Source organism: Bos taurus, chromosome 3 (genome assembly GCF_002263795.3).
Source record: "Bos taurus isolate L1 Dominette 01449 registration number 42190680 breed Hereford chromosome 3, ARS-UCD2.0, whole genome shotgun sequence".
In the NCBI taxonomy this organism is placed as follows: domain Eukaryota; kingdom Metazoa; phylum Chordata; class Mammalia; order Artiodactyla; family Bovidae; genus Bos; species Bos taurus.
Window position 1 is genome coordinate 12737285 of NC_037330.1, and position 20127 is coordinate 12757411.

Sequence of the window (20127 nt, forward strand, 5' to 3'; positions counted from 1 at the left end):
ATAAGAAAGAACCACAGTAATAACTGTGGTAAGTAAAATTAAAACAAAACCCACCAACCCAGAATTCTTACAAAGGTAAGAAAGAGAGCAAATGCTTTTAGTACTAAATCAGCATTAAATCAAATCCCTTACGCTTATACAGTGGAAATGAGAAATAGATTTAAGGGACTAGATCTTATACAGTGCCTGATGAACTATGGACAGAGGTTTGTGACACTGTATAGGAGACAGGGATCAAGACCATCCCCAAGGGGCAAAAAAATGCAAAAAAGCAAAATGGCTGTCTGAGGAGGCCTTACAAATAGCTGTGAAAAGAAGAGAATCCAAAAGCAAAGGAGAAAAGGAAAGATAAACCCATTTGAATGCAGAGTTCCAAACAATAGCAAGGAGAGATAAGAAAGCCTTCCTCAGTGATCAGTGTATTAGAGAAGGAAATGGCAACCCACTCCAGTGTTCTTGCCTGGAGAATCCCAGGGACAGTGGAGCCTAGTGGGCTGCCGTCTATGGGGTCACACAGAGTCGGACATGACTGAAATGACTTAGCAGTAGCACCAGTGATCAGTGCAAAAAACTAGAGGAAAACAATAGAATGGGAATGACTAGAGATCTCTTCAAGAAAATTAGAGATGCCAAGGGAACAATTCAGCAAAAGATGGGCACAATAAAGGACAGAAATGGTATGAACCTAACAGAAGCAGAAGATATTAAGAAGAGGTGGCAAGAATACACAGAAGAACTGTACAAAAAAGATCTTCACGACCCAGATAATCACGATGGTGTGATTACTCATCTAGAGCCAGACATCCTGGAATGTGAAGTCAAGTGGGCCTTAGGAAGCATCACTATGAACAAAGTTAGTGGACGTGATGGAATTTCAGTAGAGCTATTTCAAATCCTAAAAGATGATGCTGCAAAAGTGCTGCACTCAATATACCAGCAAATTTGGAAAACTCAGCAGTGGCCACAGGACTGGAAAAGGTCAGTTTTCATTCCAATCCCCAAAAAAGGTAATGCCAAAGAATGCTCAGACTACCACACAATTGCACTCATCTCACATGCTAGTAAAGCAATGCTTAAAATTCTCCAAGCCAGACTTCAACAATACATGAACTGTGAACTTCCAAATATCCAAGCTGGTTTTAGAAAAGTCAGAGGAACCAGAGATCAAATTGCCAACATCTGTTGGATCATCGAGAAAGCAGGAGAGTTCTAGAAAAACATCTATTTCTGCTTTATTGACTACACCAAAGCCTTTGACTGTGTGGATCACAAGAAACTGCAGAAAATTCTTTTTTTTTTTTTTGCAGAAGTAATATATACATATATATATATATATATATTATTTTTACTTTACAATATTGTATTGGTGTTGCCATACATCAACATGAATCCGCCATGGGTGTACACGTGTTCCCCATCCTGAACCCCCCTCCCAGCTCCCTCCCTGTACCATCACTCTGGGTCATCCCAGTGCACCAGCCCCAAGCATCCTGTATCCTGCATCGAACCTGGACTGGCGATTAGTTTCTTATATGATATTATACATGTTTCAATGCCATTCTCCCAAATCATCCCACCCTCTCCCTCTCCCACAGAGTCCAAAATACTGTTCTATACATCTGTGTCTCTTGCTGTCTTGCATACAGGGTTATCGTTACCGTCTTTCTAAATTCCATATATATACGTTTGTATACTGTATTGGTGTTTTTCTTTCTGGCTTACTTCACTCTGTATAATAGGCTCCAGTTTCATCTACCTCAGTGGAACTGATTCAAATGTATTCTTTTTAATGGCTGAGTAATACTCCATTGTGTATATGAACCACAGCTTTCTTATCCATTCATCTGCTGATGGACATCTAGGTTGCTTCCATGTCCTGGCTATTATAAACAGTGCTGCGATGAACATTGGGGTACACGTGTCTTTTTCAATTCTGGTTTCCTCAGTGTGTATGCCCAGCACTGGGATTGCTGGGTCATAAGGCAGTTCTATTTCCAGTTTTTTAAGGAATCTCCACACTGTTCTCCATAGTGGCTGTACTAGTTTGCATTCCCACCAACAGTGTAAGAAGGTTCCCTTTTCTCCACACCCTCTCTAGGATTTATTGCTTGTAGACTTTTGGATCGCAGCCATTCTGACTGGCTTGAAATGGTACCTCATAGTGGTTTTGATTTGCATTTCTCTGATGATGAGTGATGTTGAGCATCTTTTCATGTGTTTGTTAGCCATCTGTATGTCTTCTTTGGAGAAATGTCTATTTAGTTCTTCGGCCCATTTTTTGATTGGTCGTTTATTTTTCTGAAATTGAGCTGTAGGAGTTGCTTGTATATTTTTGAGATTAGTTGTTTGTTAGTTGCTTCATTTGCTGTTATTTTCTCCCATTCCATTGGCTGTCTTTTCAGCTTGCTTATAGTTTCCTTTGTTGTGCAGCAGCTTTTAATTTTAATTAGGTCCCATTTGTTTATTTTTGCTTTTATTTCCAATATTCTGGGAGGTGGGTCATAGAGGATCCTGCTGTGATTTATGTCGGAGAGTGTTTTGCCTATGTTCTCCTCTAGGAGTTTTATAGTGTCTGGTCTTACATTTAGGTCTTTAATCTATTTTGAGTTTATTTTTGTGTATGATGTTAGAAAGTGTTCTAATTTCATTCTTTTACAAGTGGTTGACTAGTTTTCCCAGCACCACTTGTTAAAGAAATTGTCTTTAATCCATTGTATATTCTTGCCTCCTTTGTCAAAGATAAGGTGTCCATAGGTGTGTGGATTTATCTCTGGGCTTTCTATTTTGTTCCACTGATCTATATTTCTGTCTTTGTGCCAGTACCATACTGTCTTGATGACTGTGGCTTTGTAGTAGATCCTGAAGTCAGGCAGGTTGATTCCTCCAGTTCCATTCTTCTTTCTCAAGATTGCTCTGGCTATTTGAAGTTTTTTATATTTCCATACAAATTGTGAAATTATTTGTTCTAGTTCTGTGAAAAATACCATCAGTAGCTTGATAGGGATTGAATTGAATCTATAGATTGCTTTGGGTAGTATACTCATTTTCACTATATTGATTCTTCCAATCCATAAAGATGGTATATTTCTCCATCTATTAGTGTCCTCTTTGATTTCTTTCACCAGTGTTTTATAGTTTTCTATATATAGGTCTTTAGTTTCTTTAGATAGGTATATTCTTAAGTATTTTATTCTTTCCGTTGCAATGGTGAATGGAATTGTTTCCTTAATTTCTCTTTCTGTTGTCTCATTATTAGTGTATAGGAATGCAAGGGATTTCTGTGTGTTGATTTTATATCCTGCAACTTTATTCATTGATTAGCTCTAGTAATTTTCTGGTGGAGTCTTTAGGGTTTTCAATGTAGAGAATCATGTCATCTGCAAACAGTGAGAGTTTTACTTCTTCTTTTCCAATTTGGATTCCTTTTATTTCTTTTTCTGCTCTGATTGCTGTGGCCCAAACTTCTAAAACTATGTTGAATAGTAATGGTGAAAGTGGGCATCCTTGTCTTGTTCCTGGCTTTAGGGGAAATACTTTAAAATTTTCACCATTGAGGATAAAGTTTGCTGTGGGTTTGTCATATATAGCCTTTATTATGTTGAGGTATATTCCTTCTATTCCTGCTTCTGGAGAGTTTTTATCATAAATGGATGTTGAATTTTGTCAAAGGCTTTCACTGCATCTATTGAGATAATCATATGGCTTTTATTTTTCAATTTGTTAATGTGGTGTATTACATTGATTGATTTGCAGATATTGAAGAATCCTTGCATCCCTGGGATAAAGCCCACTTGGTCATGGTGTATGATTTTAATGTGTTGTTGGATTCTGATTGCTAGAATTTTGTTAAGGATTTTTGCATCTATGTTCACCAGTGATATTGGCCTGTAGTTTTCTTTTTTGTGGGATCTTTGTCAGGTTTTGGTATTAGGGTGATGGTGGCCTCATAGAATGAGTTTGGAAGTTTACCTTCCTCTGCAATTTTCTGGAAGACTTTGAGTAGGATAGATGTTAGCTCTTCTCTAAATTTTTGATAGAATTCAGCTGTGAAGCCGTCTGGACCTGGGCTTTTGTTTTCTGGAAGATTTCTGATTACAGTTTCAATTTCAGTGTTTGTGATGGGTCTGTTCAGATTTTCTATTTCTTCCTGGTCCAGTTTTGGAAAGTTGTACTTTTCTAAGAATTTGTCCATTTCTTCCACGTTGTCCATTTTATTGGCATATAATTGCTGCTAGTAGTCTTTTATGATCCTTTGTATTTCTGTGTTGTCTGTTGTGATCTCTCCATTTTCATTTCTAATTTTATTGATTTGATTTTTCTCCCTGTGTTTCTTGATGAGTCTGGATAATGGTTTGTCAATTTTATGTATCCTTTCAAAGAACCAGCTTTTGGCTTTGTTGATTTTTGCTATGGTCTCTTTTGTTTCTTTTGCATTTATTTCTGCCCTAATTTTTAAGATTTCTTTCCTTCTACTAACCCTGGGGTTCTTCATTTCTTCCTTTTCTAGTTGCTTTAGGTGTAGAGTTAGGTTATTTATTTGACTTTTTTCTTGTTTCTTGAGGTATGCCTGTATTGCTATGAACTTTCCCCTTAGCACTGCTTTTACAGTGTCCCACAGGTTTTGGGTTGTTGTGTTTTCATTTCCCTTCATTTCTATGCATATTTTGATTTCTTTTTTGATTTATTCTGTTATTTGCTGGTTATTCAGCAGCGTGTTGTTCGGCCTCCATATGTTGGAATTTTTAATAGTTTTTCTCCTGTAGTTGATACCTAACCTTACTGCATTGTAGTCAGAAAAGATGCTTGGAATGATTTCAATTTTTTTTTTTTTTTAATTTACCAAGGCTTGCTTTATGGTCCAGGATGTGATCTATCCTGGAGAAGGTTCCGTGTGTGCTTTAGAAAAAGGTGAAATTCATTGTTTTGGGGTAAAATATCCTATAGATATCAGTTAGGTCTAACTGGTCTATTGTATCATTTAAAGTTTGTGTTTCCTTGTTAATTTTTTGTTTAGTTGATCTATCCAAGGTGTGAGTGGGGGTATTAAAGTCTCCCACTATTATTGTGTTATTGTTAATTTCCCCTTTCATACTTGTTAGCATTTGTCTTACATATTGTGGTGCTATGTTGGGTGCATATATATTTATAATTGTTATATCTTCTTCTTGGATTGATCCTTTGATCAGTATGTAGTGTCCTTCTTTGTCTCTTTTCACAGCCTTTGTTTTAAAGTCTATTTTATCTGATATGAGTATTGCTACTCCTGCTTTCTTTTGGTCTCTATTTGCACAGAATATCTTTTTCCAGCCCTTCACTTTCAGTCTGTATGTGTCCCCTGTTTTGAGGTGGGTCTCTTGTAGACAACATATGTAGGGGTCTTGTTTTTATATCTATTCAGCCAGTCTTTGTCTTTTGGTTGGGGCATTCAACCAATTTACGTTTAAGGTAATTATTGATAAGTATAATCCTGTTGCCATTTATTTATTGTTTTGGGTTTGAGTTTATACACCCTTTCTGTGTTTCCTGTCTAGAGAATATCCTTTAACATTTGTTGGAGAGCTGGTTTGGTGGTGCTGAATTCTCTCAGCTGTTGCTTGTCTGTAAAGCTTTTGATTTTTCCTTCGTATTTGAATGAGATCTTTGCTGGGTACAGTAATCTGGGCTGTAGGTTATTTTCTTTCATTACTTTAAGTATGTCTTGCCATTCCCTCCTGGCCTGGACAGTTTCTATTGAAAGATCAGCTGTTGTCCTTATGGGAATCCCCTTGTGTGTTATTTGTTGTTTTTCCCTTGGTGCTTTTAATATTTGTTCTTTGTGTTTGATCTTTGTTAATTTGATTAATATGTGTCTTGGGGTGTTTCGCCTTGGGTTTATCCTGTTTAGGACTCTCTGGGTTTCTTGGACTTGGGTGATTATTTCCTTCCCATTTTAGGAAAGTTTTCAACTATTATCTTCTCAAGTATTTTCTCATGGTCTTTCTTTTTGTCTTCTTCTGGGACTCCTATGATTCAAACGTTGGAGCGTTTAATATTGTCCTGGAGGTCTCTGAGATTGTCCTCGTTTCTTTTCTTTTTTTCTTTTTTTCTCTCTGATTCATATATTTCTACCATTCTATCTTCTACTTCATTAATCTTATCTTCTGCCTCCGTTATTTACTATTCGTTGCCTCCAGAGTGTTTTTTACCTCATTTATTGCATTATTCATTATATATTGACTCTTTTTTATTTCTTCTAGGTCCTTGTTAAACCCTTCTTGCATCTTCTCAATCCTTGTCTCCAGGTTATTTATCTGTGATTACATTTTGATTTCAAGATTTTGGATCATTTTCACTATCATTATTTGGAATTATTTATAGGTAGATTCCCTATCTTTTCCTCTTTTGTTTGGTTTGGTGGGCACTTATCCTGTTCCTTTACCTTCTGGGTATTCCTCTGTCTCTTCATCTTGTTTATATTGCTGAGCTTGGGGTCGCCTTTCTGTATTCTGGCAGTTTGTAGAGTTGTCTTTATTGTGGAGTTTCCTCACTGTGGGTGGGGTTGTATGGGTGGCTTATCAAGGTTTCTTGGTTAGGGAAGCTTGTGTCGGTGTTCTGGTGGGTGGAGCTAGATTTCTTCTCTCTGGAGTGCAATGAAGTGTCCAGTAATTAGTTATGAGATGTCAATGGTTTTGGAGTAACTTTGGGCAGCCTGTATATTGAAGCTCAGGGCTGTGTTCCTGTGTTCCTGGAGAATTTGCGTGGTATGTCTTCCTGTGGAACTTGTTGGCCCTTGGGTGGTGCTTGGTTTCAGTGTAGGTATGGAGGCGTTTGATGAGCTCCTGTTGATTAATGTTCCTTGGAGTCAGGAGTTCTCTGGTGTTCTCAAGATTTGGACTTAAGCCTCCTGCCTCTGGTTTTCAGTCTTATTTTTACAGTAGTTTCAAGACTTCTCCTTCTACACAGCACCACTGATAAAACATCTAGGTTAAAGATGAAAAGTTTCTCCATGGTGAGGGACACCCAGAGAGGTTCACAGAATTACATGGAGAAGAGAAGAGGGAGGAGGGAGTTAGAGGTGACCCGAATGAGATGAGGTGGAATCAAAAGAGGAGAGAGCAAGCTAGCCAGTTATCACTTCCTTATGTGTGCTCTATAGTCTGGACCACTCAGAGATGTTCGTGGAGTTATACAGAGCAGAGAAGAGGGAGGAAGGAGACAGAGGTGGCCAGGAGGATAAAAAGTGGGCAATTAAAAGGAGAGAGACAGATCCAGCCAGGAATCAGTTCCCTATGTGTTCCCCACCATCCGGAACACGCTGGTGATTCACAGAGTTGGGTAGAGAAGAGAAGCGGGAGGGAGGAGACAGAGACGACCTGGTGGAGAAAAAGGAAAGTCCAAAGGGGGAGAGAGCAGTCAAGCCAGTAATCTCACTCCCAAGTAAAAATGGGTATAGAAGATTGGGTTCTTAAAGGTACAAAATTGATAACAAATACCAAAAAGCAAAGATTAAAAATCTAGAGTAGAGGTTGGATTTTCAAAAATACAATATTAAAGAAAAGAAGAAGAAGAAGAAAAAAAAACAAGACAAAGTCACAAAAATTATTTAAATATATATATATATATGAAGTTTGCTTTAAAAAAATAGGGTCTCTTTTTTTTCCAAAGTAATAGTAGGCTATAAAAATGAAAATTAAAGGAGTAATAGAGGATTTAAAATTTTTAAAAAAATTAAAAAAAAAGAATGATAGTAAAAATAGTAAAAATATATCTAGGACTTTCTCTGGTGTTGCTGTAGTCAGTGTGGGGTCAGTTCATTTTTGGATAGTTCCTTGGTCTGGCTTATATTTCTAAAGATTATGAGATGGCTGGATGGCATCACTGACTTGATGGACGTGAGTCTGGGTGAACTCCGGGAGTTGGTGATGGACAGGGAGGCCTGGCGTGCTGCTATTCATGGGGTCGCAAAGAGTCAGACACGACTGATCGACTGATCTGATCTGATCTGATAAGCTGCTTCCTATGTAGTTGGTACTAACTACAGGGTTTTAATCTATTGCACCTCTCACTTCCAAGGTGGTTCCCTCTGTTTTAGCTTCTTCTGTTTGCTGGTCTCTTCAGTGTCTGATTTCCTCCCTGTCACTAGTGGGGGCAGTGGTGGACACTTTTTTTAGGTTCACTTGTTCAGTCGCGCTGTGGGGAGGGAGGGACACTGCAAACAAATAACACTGGCATGTGCTTGCAGTGTCGCAGCCACAGTGGGCCTGCCCCCGCTCACAGCGCTTGTGTCCTCTCTGCCCACACTGCTCAGGCTGTAGATTGCTCTGTTGGGAACCGTCCAAGGCCGGCCCTGGGCTGCATGCACCTCCCACGTCTAAGCCGCTCAGGTTCAGGCATTCGGGTAGTCCTCAGAGGTGCACACTCAGTTGGGCCTGTGTTTTGTGCCCTTCCCAGGTCCGAACAGCTCAGGTGATGAGGTGTCTGGCAAGCGTGGTCACTGCGACTTATCACCTCCCCCTTCCCTGCCACTCGGTTTTATGAGTGTACAACCAGCGCACCTTCTCAGGCGGATGTTGTCCGTCCAGAACCCCAAGAAGTCTTAGTTAGCAAAGAAGACTGCTTGCAGTTTGGTAGATAATGTCTCTCTGGGGCTGTGATTGCCCCCTTCTGCCTCTGGCTGCCAGTCACCAGAGGGGGATGGTCTGCAGCCGGCTAGTTCTGTTCAGTCCTTTGTTCTGTGCGCGGGCCTGGTGGAGTCTTAGGTTAGGACTTTTCGTGTGGTAGCTATCCCACAGTCTGGTTTGCTAGCCCAAGTTAGTTCACTCAGATTGCCCTCAGGGCATTCAGGCCTGGTCCTTACTCTAACAAATGTAGCCCGCGCCTCCCTGCCCAGCCCCTGCTTGGCGGATGCAGGCATCTGCGCTGCTTCTCCGCTGGGGGAGTTACTGTTGGGCTTGTAATCTGTGGGTTTTAATTATTTATTTATTTTTCCTCCCTGTTACGTTGCCCTCTGTGCTTCCAAGGCTCGCCACAGACTCGGCAGTGAGAGTGTTTCCTGGTGTTTGGAAACTTCTCTCTTTTTAAGACTCCCTTCCCGGGACGGAGCTCTGTCCCTATCTCTTTTGTCTCTTTTTTTGTCTCTTATATTTTTTCCTACCTCCTTTTGAAGACAATGGGCTGTTTTTCTGGGTGCCTGATGTCCTCTGCCAGCATTCAGAAGTTGTTTTGTGGAATTTACTCAGCGTTTAAATGTTCTTTTGATGAATTTGCAGGGGAGAAAGTGGTCTCCCTGTCCTATTCCTCCGCCATCTTAGGACCGCCTCCCAAGAAACTGCAGAAAATTCTTAGAGAGATGGGGATATCAATAACCTCAGATATGCAGATGACACCACCCTTATGGCAGAAAGTGAAAAAGAACTGAAGAGCCTCTTGATGAAAGTGAAAGAGGAGAGCAAAAAAGTTGGCTTAAAGCTTAACATTCAGAAAACTAAGATCATGGCATCTGGTCCCATCACTCCATGGCAAATAAATGGGGGAAAATGGGCAAACTTTATTTTGGGGGGCTCCAAAATCACTGCAAATGGTGACTGCAGCCATGAAATTAAAAGATGCCTACTCCTTGGAAGGAAAGTTATGACCAACCTAGACAGTGTATTTAAAAGCAGAGACATTACTTTACCAACAAAGATTCATCTAGTCAAAGCTATGGTTTTTCCAGTAGTCATGTATGGATGTGAGAGTTGGACTGTAAAGAAAGCTGAGCACCAAAGAATTGATGCTTTTGAACTGTGGTGTTGGAAAAGACTCTTGAGAGTCCCCTGGACTGCAAAGAGATCCATTCAGTCCATCATAAAGGAAATCAGTCCTGAATATTCTTTGGAAGGACTGATGTTGAAGCTGAATCTCCAATACTTTGGGTACCTGATGCAAAGAGCTGACTCATTGGAAAAGACCCTGGTGCTGGGAATGATTGAAGGTGGAAGGAGAAGGGGATGACAGAGGATGAGATGGTTAGATGTCATCACCAACTCAATGGACATGAGTTTGAGTAAACTCTGGGAGTTGGTGATGGACAGGAAGGCCTGGTGTGCTGCAGTCCATGAGGTTGCAAAGAGTCGGACATGACTGAGCAACTGAACTGAATTGAACTAAAGCATTAAAGCAGAATACAATGCCCATCACGGGCAATCCACCAAGAGATTGCAAAGATAGAAAAGGATTTCTCATTCTTAGATGGCCAAGGGGATTCAGCCCATTACATCCATGTTTTCAAGATTAAAGAATAATTAGTTCTCAATCAGGAGGACTTGACAGCACCTTTTGCCACATATTTAGTGTCAGTCACTCTGTTGTGTCTGACTCTTTGAGACCCCATAGACTGCAGCCCACCTAGCTCCTCTGTCCATGGAATTCTCCAGGTAAAAATACTGGAGTGGGTATCCATTCCCTTCTCCAGAGGATCTTCCCAACCCAGGGATCAAACCTGAGTCTCCTATATTTTGGAGGATTCTTTACCTTCTGAGCCATCATGGAAATCCAATTTATCATTCTAGTTATCTTTTATCCAGAGGAGAAATAACTGTTTCATATATTTATGTTGGGGGCTTTCCAAGTGGCTCAGTGGGTAAAGAATCTGCCTTTGATGCAGGAGATGTGGGTTTGATCTCTAGATCAGGAAGATCCCCTGGAGGAGAGCATGGCAACCCATTCCAGTATTTTTGCCTGGAGAACCCCATAGACAGAGGAGCCTGCCAGGCTGCAGTCCACAGGGTCACATAGAGTCAGATACGACTGAAGCAACTTAGCTCGCACATATCTTTAGGTAAGACTGGAGTTACTATTGCATACTGGAGCAAGGTACACACCAAAGATAAACTCTTACCCTTCCATGGTAATGGGGAGTCAGGAGCCAGAGGAGCTGTCCCCCTACATGGCTGCATTTCAAAAAGATGGCTCCTTCTTGAGAAAGATGGTTCCGAGTTGTGAGACAGGCAAGAGACTTTTTAGCAATTATAAAGATTCACATATATTTGAAAGAAATTCTGAAGAAAAAAACAGAGAGAGAGAGAGTTGTTTCTCTTACTTTAAACAGGGAGAATGAAACCTCTTATTTTTAATTTGTATTTACGCTTACATTCTCCAGCTTCTGTCCATCAATAATTCAAAGATCTTAAGGCTTGATTTTATGCAGGGCCCACATTTTATTTTCATGAAAAAGTATCTTTGAGGTGTGGGGATTTAGAAGCACCTAGTTCCCAGCACTCATACCCTTTGTAGTTATTTCAGGGTAATTCCCACTTCAGACAACAGCCTGCTCATAGCAGCATTACCTACTTCTTGTTGGTAAAAATACTATTTAGACCCTTTTCTATAACTTCGGAATTGACCTCAAATTCCTACACTCCCTCCCTCTATAATCCCTCACCCCACTTTGTGGCCTTGCCAAACAAATGCTCATCTTAGAGAAATGCGTGTAACACGAAGAATCCGGGTGGGAAGGAGCCCAGGAGGAATCTACTTGAAGATGTGGCCTGTTTGAAAAGGTAAGGGGGTTGGCAAGTCTCCCATCACTGATCTCCCATGCTGAGTAGGTCCTGCTGGGGTTGCCCTCTGAAAGGCCAGTATTCTGTTGTAGACCATAGAGCAGCTGCTGACACTCTTGAGTAAGACAAACAGTCAGCAAATTTGAAACCTGGGGAAACAGCAGTCCTGCCACAGGTTCTTTCAGAGATCCTCCAAAGCCGGGTCTTCTGGTCCATTCCACACAAACCGCCCAAATGGGAATGCAGGCACCTTCACCTCAGACTTATTTCTCTTCTCTCCAGCTACTGTACACAAATCCGTGATTTCCGTCCAGCCTCCGTGGACCACTGTCTTCCATGGAGAGAGAGTGAATCTGACTTGCAATGGATTTCACTTCTATGCACAAGAGAAATTACAAGGCTACCGTTGGTTCTCTGGGAAAGCACGTCCACGTGAAACTCCAGGAAATACCCTTGAGGTTCGTGATTCTGGACAGTACAGGTGCCAGGCCCCAGGCTCACTCCCAAGTAACCCTGTGCACTTGATCTTTTCTTCAGGTGAGAAAGTAGGTGAATTAGTGAAAACTTGGGAAGCGGTTTCAGTACATCTTAGCTCCCTGGATTTCCCAAGGAAAGTCTTCATTCTACTCTAAGCCTTGACCTTTCAGTTTCACGTCCGACCTCCCGCATTGTCTATAGGTGTTTTTCAAACTACTATTGACATCAGAGTTTAAACATCTAACATTAATCAGCAGACATCTTGCACACTTACATAATTAAAGCAAGGAGTTAGTTTTAGGGGATTTAGAAGTGAAGCTGTCTTAGGTCCTGTCTTTAATGACATTGTAGCCTCCTTTGGGAGAAATTGCATCTACATGAATGTGCTGAGCACAAAACAGAAGGTAAAAAGTGCCATAAAACAAGAATTCAGAGGTGGGAAATCTCCAGCCTCAGGCCTCATGTCCTCACCTGTCTTAGGATTTGTCCCTTCTCCACTACTTTCCTATCTAACTGGCACACATATCTCTTCATCCAGTTTTTCCTATTCTAAAGATCTTCATTTAGAGCAGTGGTCCCCAACCTTTTTGGCACCAGGGACCATTTCAGTGGAAGATAACTCTTCCACGGAGTAGGGAGTAAGGGGATGGTTTTGGGATGATTCAAGTGCAGTAGGGTTCATGTTCCTATGAGAATCTAATGGTGCTGCTGCTCTGACAGGAAGCGGATCTCAGGTGGTGATGTGAGTGATGGGGAGCAACTGTAAATACAGGTGAAGCTTCGCTTGCTTGCCTGCTGTTCACCTCCTGCTGTGCAGCCTGGTTCCTAACAGGCCACTGTCCGTGGTCTGGGTGTTGAGGACCCCTGGTTTGATCACTCCCCAGGCATTGGTCAGTAGGAGCAGGCATTCACTGCTGTCATCTCAGAGAGAAAGTGTAGAACTTGTCTCTAATCAGAATCTGTAGAGCATGGGAGGTTCATGAGCGGACCACATTCACTGTATCTTGACCCTGAATTTGTGTCTATGACCACAAACCCTCTGCCTAGTGCACTTCAATGCACTGTAACACTTTCTAGTGTATTTCTCCAAAGACATCTTTGATAACTCCTGTTATCTAGTCAGTAGGTTGGTGCTGATCTTTGCTGTATTCAACGATATCAGATATTTTGGTCACGTCTCTCAGCTTTTCCTCTCCATGTTAGAATCCTTTTATTTTTGAATCTGTCCTTGAATGATTAAATAGATGTGTCTAGGATTTATTTAGGAATTGTATCTGAAGCAAGTCACACTGATTTGGAAGATGAATGAGCTTGGATCAGAAGACTAAATCCTGGGGAAGGAAAAGGAAGAAAAGAAAAACTCTGAAATTCAGGAGACTCAGAGGAAAGAGTGCCTGAATGACAGTGTCTTATCTCTGTGTGATTTCCAGCCTCCCTCATCCTCCAGGCACCATATTCTGTGTTTGAAGGTGATGAGCTGGTTCTGAGATGCCAGAAAAGGGGGAGAGAGAAACTGGCTGTTGTGAAGTATACTTGGAATCGAAAAATTATTTCTGGTACTGATGAAAGCTTTGATCTTTTGATACCGAAAGCAAGTTTAAATAACAGTGGCTGTTACCAGTGCATTGGATTCTTGGAAAATGCTTATGTATTGAGAACAAGTCAGACAAATATTCAAATTCAAGGTAAACCCTTCATTTCATACACATTTCCTAATCAGTGTCAGGGTGGGATAAACTGGGCACCTGAGTGGGGATCTATATGAGTAGTTTTTCTGTTTGTTTACTGATTAGTTTTGGTGTGCCTCATGGCTTGTGGGATTTTCTTAGTTCCCTGATCAGGATTGAAACAAGGCTCTCGGCAGTTGAAAGCACACTGCCCTTACAACTAGATCTCCAGGAAATTCCCTATATAAGTTGATACCTTAGCAAATGTTGGATAAATTTGTGACCTAAGTCCTCTAAGAGGTAGAGAAAGTGGAGTAATTTAACTTAAAGAGTCCTGGGAAAGATAAATGTAATAGAGGGGCCAATAAGTTTGTCCTGTTGGATGTCTGACGTTTTCTGGAACCAAGAATCCAAGCCGGCCTCATACTGAGAGCTTGGTTTCCCTCTTCTCTCTAGAACTATTTTCACGTCCAAAGCTGGAAGTCACAGATTCCCAGCCTATAGAGGGGAAGCCTGTAAACCTGAGCTGCGGGACACGGCTCCCGCTGGAGCGGCCAGACACTCGGCTTCACTTTGTGTTCTTGAGAGACGACGGGGTCATGATCTCGAACTGGAGTGGGTCTCCGGACCTCCAGATCACAGCCATTTGGAGAGAGGACTCAGGATCATACTCGTGTGGTGCTGAAACACTGACTGGTGGCATCCACAAACGCAGCCTCCCACTTCAGATTGATGTGCAGAGTGAGTATTGGAGGGCCAGGTGGTGATGTCTCCCCTGGCTGCTCCCTCTGGCCCTGTGGGGGCCCAGCACAGATGGATTTTGTCAGCCTGACAGAGGCTCCAGGCTTAGATCTCATGAGAAGTGAGGTACTGTAATAAAAGAAATACAGGATTTTGCTTCCATCTATATTTCTCTAAAAACTTAGTGTTTCTTTAAAATTCCAGCACCTTGAAATGACAGAGGTGATTCATGGAGGTAGATACAGATTTGGGGAAAACAAAATGAAAACATGAAGCTAAATGCTTTGCTACTGAATCAACAGATTCTAGGATGTCAGGTCTTTGGGGAAACTGTTTAGAAAACACATAACCACAGAGATGGACCTCAACTGGTAACAATAAACAGTGTGATGTGTAAAATGGAAAAGGAGGACATACATACATAGAAAGATAAATATAGCAAATATTGGCTTGTCTTAAGTACCAAAGAAGGACTGGTGGAAAAGGATGTAGTCTAGGCCAGTGTAATGATAGCGACTATTGCTATTATCTCTGTGGGATCAAAATAATGCAGACTAATAACTAGGACATGACATAAAACCCAAATACTTTTCCAAGGAGAGTCAATTTTTCTCTCCTGGAGCCCGTGTATCAGGATGAAAAGGTTGTTACATTTAGTGATGCTCTAGGTCTGAAATCTGCAATCTCTGGGCTACAGTGCTAGCACCTGCAGAAGAGTATATCTTCAAGTCCCATAAAAGTGCCCCTGTCCAACATCCCAGCCCCATCCTCCTACCATCATGCCCTCACCTGTTGTCCTGTGTTCACACAGGAATCCCTGTGTCTGGAGTGCTCCTGGAAACCCAGCCCCAAGAAGACGAGGTGATTGAAGGGGAGACGCTGGTCCTTGTCTGCTCTGTGGCCAAAGGCACTGGGAACACCACATTCTCTTGGCACAGAGAGGACACGAGGGAGAGTCTGGGGCAGAAAAGCCAGCGCTCCCAGAGAGCAGAGCTGGAGATCCCTGTTATCGGGGAGAGCCATGCCAGGAGCTACTACTGCACAGCTGACAATGGCTACGGCCTCATCCAGAGCGAGGCAGTGAACGTCACTGTGAGAAGTAAGGTTTAATCCCCATTGATCTTATTTATTCTCATATTTCTCAAATTAGGGGTGGACATAGCCAACTATCTTTATGATTCTCCTTTTTAAATTTCATTTCCACTTTGCCATCTTCCAAGGTGATAGACACTTTCTTCCATTAAATATCAATAAATCAAGTTGTAAGGAGGTACTCCAGTGAGCTAATGCTGTCCAGGAACCATTTCACCCCTTGGGGATGATTTTGTGTGTTTTTATGCTGATCCATTGTTTTGTTGCTCTCCAAGAACAGCCTCATGTCATTAGTAGTGTTTTAGGGTAGGGCATAGCTCCACCATCCTAAGTGTCAACTATACTCTCCTTTCAGTAAATCATCCCACAGGACCAAAGATCTAAGGCATCATTTTACTCTGTTACTGAGGGTCTAAGAGTATCTTAGTACCAAATCGCATGCAAGTTATGAAACTTACAAGTACCAAGAGTGAATATGGAGCCCCTAAATGTCCATAGAGGAGATAAGCCTTCCTTTGCGATTGCATAGTCCTAGCTTATATCTCTCTCTCCATTCATCTATCTCCAAGGAGTCATATAAAGTCAAGCCAGGTTTCCACTCAGCCACTGTGGCACTGAAGAAATGATTCCTATGGGGCTTCAATGCAGCCTCTATTTCAGGTTCATTTGCATCCTGGGTTAACTACGGGAAAGCAAAGATTTTCCTGCTTTCCTTTATATTTAAACCCCTTAAAAGAGTTATCTCTACTCACTGTCTTCACTTCTATTTTCTTTCAGACTCATCACTATCAGGCTTTCCTCACTCTAATAGGTACTATTATACCTATTCATCAGATGCTCCTTTTAAGTTTTTGTTACTGGACCTTCATCACATTTTCCCCTGGAGTAGGAAATGCACTGCACTCTGGTATTCTTGCCTGGAAAATCCCATGGGCAGAGGATCTTGGTGGGCTATAGCCCATGAGCCAGGCGTCATTCTAGATCTTCCACTTTGAATCTACCTGCAAGTCTGATAGCTCTGCCTTCAAAATACCCCCAGAATATGACTAATTCCCACCAAGTCCACTCCTACCACCTGATCCAAGCCACCTGGATGATTGCAATAATACTGTTCTTCTGCTTCATCTGTGGTTCTACACAGCCTGTTCTCAACACGGCATCAGGAGGAACTCTAAGCTGTAAATCAGACCATGTTTCTCTTTTGCCCATGGCTTCCTATCTCCTTCAGAGAGAGAACCAATGTCCTCTCAACATTCCTCTGGGTCCTGGTGATCTGTTGGTCCTACTACTGTGACCTAATGGCTCACCACTCCCCTTCTCCACCTGAGCCACCAGGGTCTCCTGTCTCTTCTTCAAAGCTTTCAGTCACATTCCACCACAGGGCCTTTGCAATGCTTTTCACTGATATCCTCATGCTCATTCCCTTGCTTCCTTCAGAACTCTACTCACCTTCTCAATGAGATCTTCCCAGCCATACTATGCAATGTAGCAGCTCTTCACCAAGCCCTCCCTCTCCTGGTCCTTCTTGATTCTTCCTTGCAGCATGTGTCAGCAATTACCATACCATGTAGTCTTTGCTGTCTCCTTTCACATCTCCCATGAGGGCTTCCCTGGTAGCTAGATGGTAAAGAACCCACCTGCAATGCAGGAGACTGGGTTCGGTCTCTGAGTTGGGAAGATCCCTTGAAGATGGGAATGGCAACCCATACCAGTATTCTTGTCTGGAGAATCCCCAAGGACAGAGAGCCTGGTGGGATATAGTTCATGGGGCCACAAAGAGTCAGACATAACTGAGTGACTGACACTTTCAACAATTCCACACCTCCCATAGTAGCTTCATGAAGGTAGATCTCTATTTTGACCATTTGTTATCACAAGTGCCTATTCTACTGATAGCTCATAATAAGCATTCAGTAAATATTTGCTGAGTGAATATATTTTGCATATATCACTTTTGCTTATCATAGTAATAATCCTAGAAATGAAAGAGATCATTATCTTCATTCTACAGAAAAAGAGAGTGAAACTCAAAAAAGTTGGCTGATTTGCATTAGGTCACAAAGCTTCTACCTAGCAGCCTGGATTTGAACCTCAATACAATCTTTTAGCTCAGAGAGAGAAACCATTGTCAAAGTTTTTTGAAGAAGTACCACTATCCACCATGCTAAATAAGCAGAGAACTGTGCTATTTATATAAAACCAGTCAGCCCTGACTGAGCCATAAACCTAAACAGTTTGGTTAGTGGCTCTGGCAAGGGGTTGCTATGCTAATGGCACAGCTGCTCTACAATTTTCCCTTCAACTCCCTCAGGGCATGTCCCGTGATCAAGCAGGGCCTTCCCAGGTCAGGGGAACTGCCATGTCTTCCCCCAAATAGATGCCACAGGAGGGTCTGCATCTCATCCTCAAAATTTCTTGAACAGTAATATTGGGTGTAATTCCCAGCAGAGAAGGGCAGAGACTAAGCCTGAAATACCATTAAAATGACATTTCAAGAATCAGGTGGGCGAAGGGAAAAAGAGATTAGCAAAGTTGAAAGCTGCCCAAAGACACCCTCTGAAGAGTCTTGAACGCCCTAGAATCCAGAGTGACACTGAGGGTAGGAACATTGCTTCTCCAGGAAGGCTTTTCTTTGCTAATTGATTTTCTTTTAACTTTGATTGTAGTATAGTTGATTTACAATGTTGTGTTAGTTTCAGGTGTATGGCAAAATGAATCTGCTATACATATACATATATCAATTCTTTTTGAGATTCTTTCCCCATATAGGTCATTATGGAGTATTGAGCTATATATATGGAGTATTGAGCTATATCTTGTGTTATATAGGATTTCCTGGTGGCCCAAATGGTAAAGAATCCACCTGCAATACAGAAGACCCAGGTTTGATCTCTGTACTAGGAAGATCCCCTGGAGAAGGGAATGGCAACCCACTCTAGTATTCTTGCCTGGAAAATTCCATGGACACATGAGCCTGGAGGGCTACAGTCCATGGGGTTGTGAGAGTCAAACACAACTGAGCAACCAACTATTACCCTGTGCTATACAGTAGGTCCTTATTAGTGATCTGTTTTGTATGTAGTAGTGTATGTATGGGAAGGCATGGCAACCCACTCCAGTATTCTTGCCTGGTGAATCTCCATGGACAGAGGAACCTGGTGGGCTCCAGTCCACAGGGTCACAAAGAGTCAGACACGACTGAAGCAACTTAGCATGCATGCACAGTGTGCATACATCAATCCCAATCTCCTAATTTATCCCTTAGTAACCATAAGTTTGTTTTGTATGCTTGTGTTTAGTCGCTCAGTCATGTTCAACTCTGCAATTCCATGGACCATAGCCCACCAGGCTCCTCTGTCCATGGGATTCTCCAGGCAAGAATACTGGAGTGGATAGCCATTCTCTTCTCAAGGGGATCTCCCAGACCCAGGGATCAAACCCGGAACTCCTGCACTGAAGGCAGATGCATTACCATCTGAGCCACCAGGGGAGCCCAAGTTTGTTTTCCGCCTCTCTAACTATTTCCGTTTTGCAGATAAGTTCATTCGTACCCTTTTTTCCTCAGACTCCACATATAAATGGTATCATGTGATATTTGTCTTTCTCTGTTTGATTTACTGCACTCAATATGAATCCACAAAGACTCTTATACTGAAAATTTTACTTACAATCCCTGAAAAAGAATAATTGTGAATCTGTTGGTAATTCACACCTATAGGTAAAATTTCTCATCTTTCCTTTTGAATTTTAAGGTCAGTAGAATGAATCAGCATCCTCTGATACAGGCAGTGAACTGGTTCCTTCACACATGTAATTTCATTTTACTCTCACAACTGTTCTGCAAGGAAACAGATGATCTCAGAGTGTAAGCAGATTTCGAGGATTCAGTTGATATGCAACAGAACCAGAATGTCTTCTTTTTAATTTGTGGACTTCCTGCAAAATCTCTGTGATTAGAAATGTCATATAGCATAGCAAATAGCATAGCAGGATAGAAACTCTGAGGTAGCCTGGAGCACTAGTGCCAAGGTAGGCTGTCTTAGCTTGCATTTCTGTAACAAGATATGGTAGACAGGGTGACTTTAAGAGCAGGAGTTTATTTCTTACAGTTTCAGAGGCTGGAAGTCTGAGATCAGGACTGAAATCAGGATGCTGGCATGATTAGTTTCTGGAGAGATGCCTCTTCCTGGTCTGCAGACTTCTGCCCTCTAGCTGTGTCCTCATGAGACAGAGTTGGGGAGAGAGTGAGAGAGATCTCTGGAATCTCTTCTTTTAAGGGCCCCAATCCCATCAATAAACTGTGGAAAATTCTGAAAGAGATGGGAATACCAGACCACCTGACCTGCCTCTTGAGAAACCTATATGCAGGTCAGGAAGCAACAGTTAGAACTGGACATGGAACAACAGATTGGTTCCAAATAAGAAAAGGAGTACATCAAGGCCGTATATTGTCACCCTGCTTATTTAACTTATATGCAGAATACATCATGAGAAATGCTGGGCTGGAAGAACATGCTGGAATCAAGATTGCCAGGAGAAATATCAATAGCCACAGATATGCAGATAACACCACCCTTATGGCAGAAAGTGAAGAGGAACTAAAAAGCCTCTTGATGAAAGTGAAAGTGGAG

At 41.8% G+C, this 20127-nt stretch overlaps 1 protein-coding gene across 2 annotated transcripts in view; it reads left to right on the forward strand.

The window, feature by feature from the left end:
* Window positions 1–20127, forward strand: part of FCRL4 (Fc receptor like 4) — a 48489-nt gene that overhangs the window by 5370 nt on the left and 22992 nt on the right. For both annotated transcript variants that reach the window (XM_002685957.7, XM_015461839.3), the window contains exons 3-6: window positions 11802–12056; window positions 13427–13681; window positions 14120–14404; window positions 15216–15503. In XM_002685957.7, the coding sequence (XP_002686003.3) occupies window positions 11802–12056; window positions 13427–13681; window positions 14120–14404; window positions 15216–15503 (1083 nt within the window). The remainder of the gene's footprint in view (window positions 1–11801; window positions 12057–13426; window positions 13682–14119; window positions 14405–15215; window positions 15504–20127) is intronic.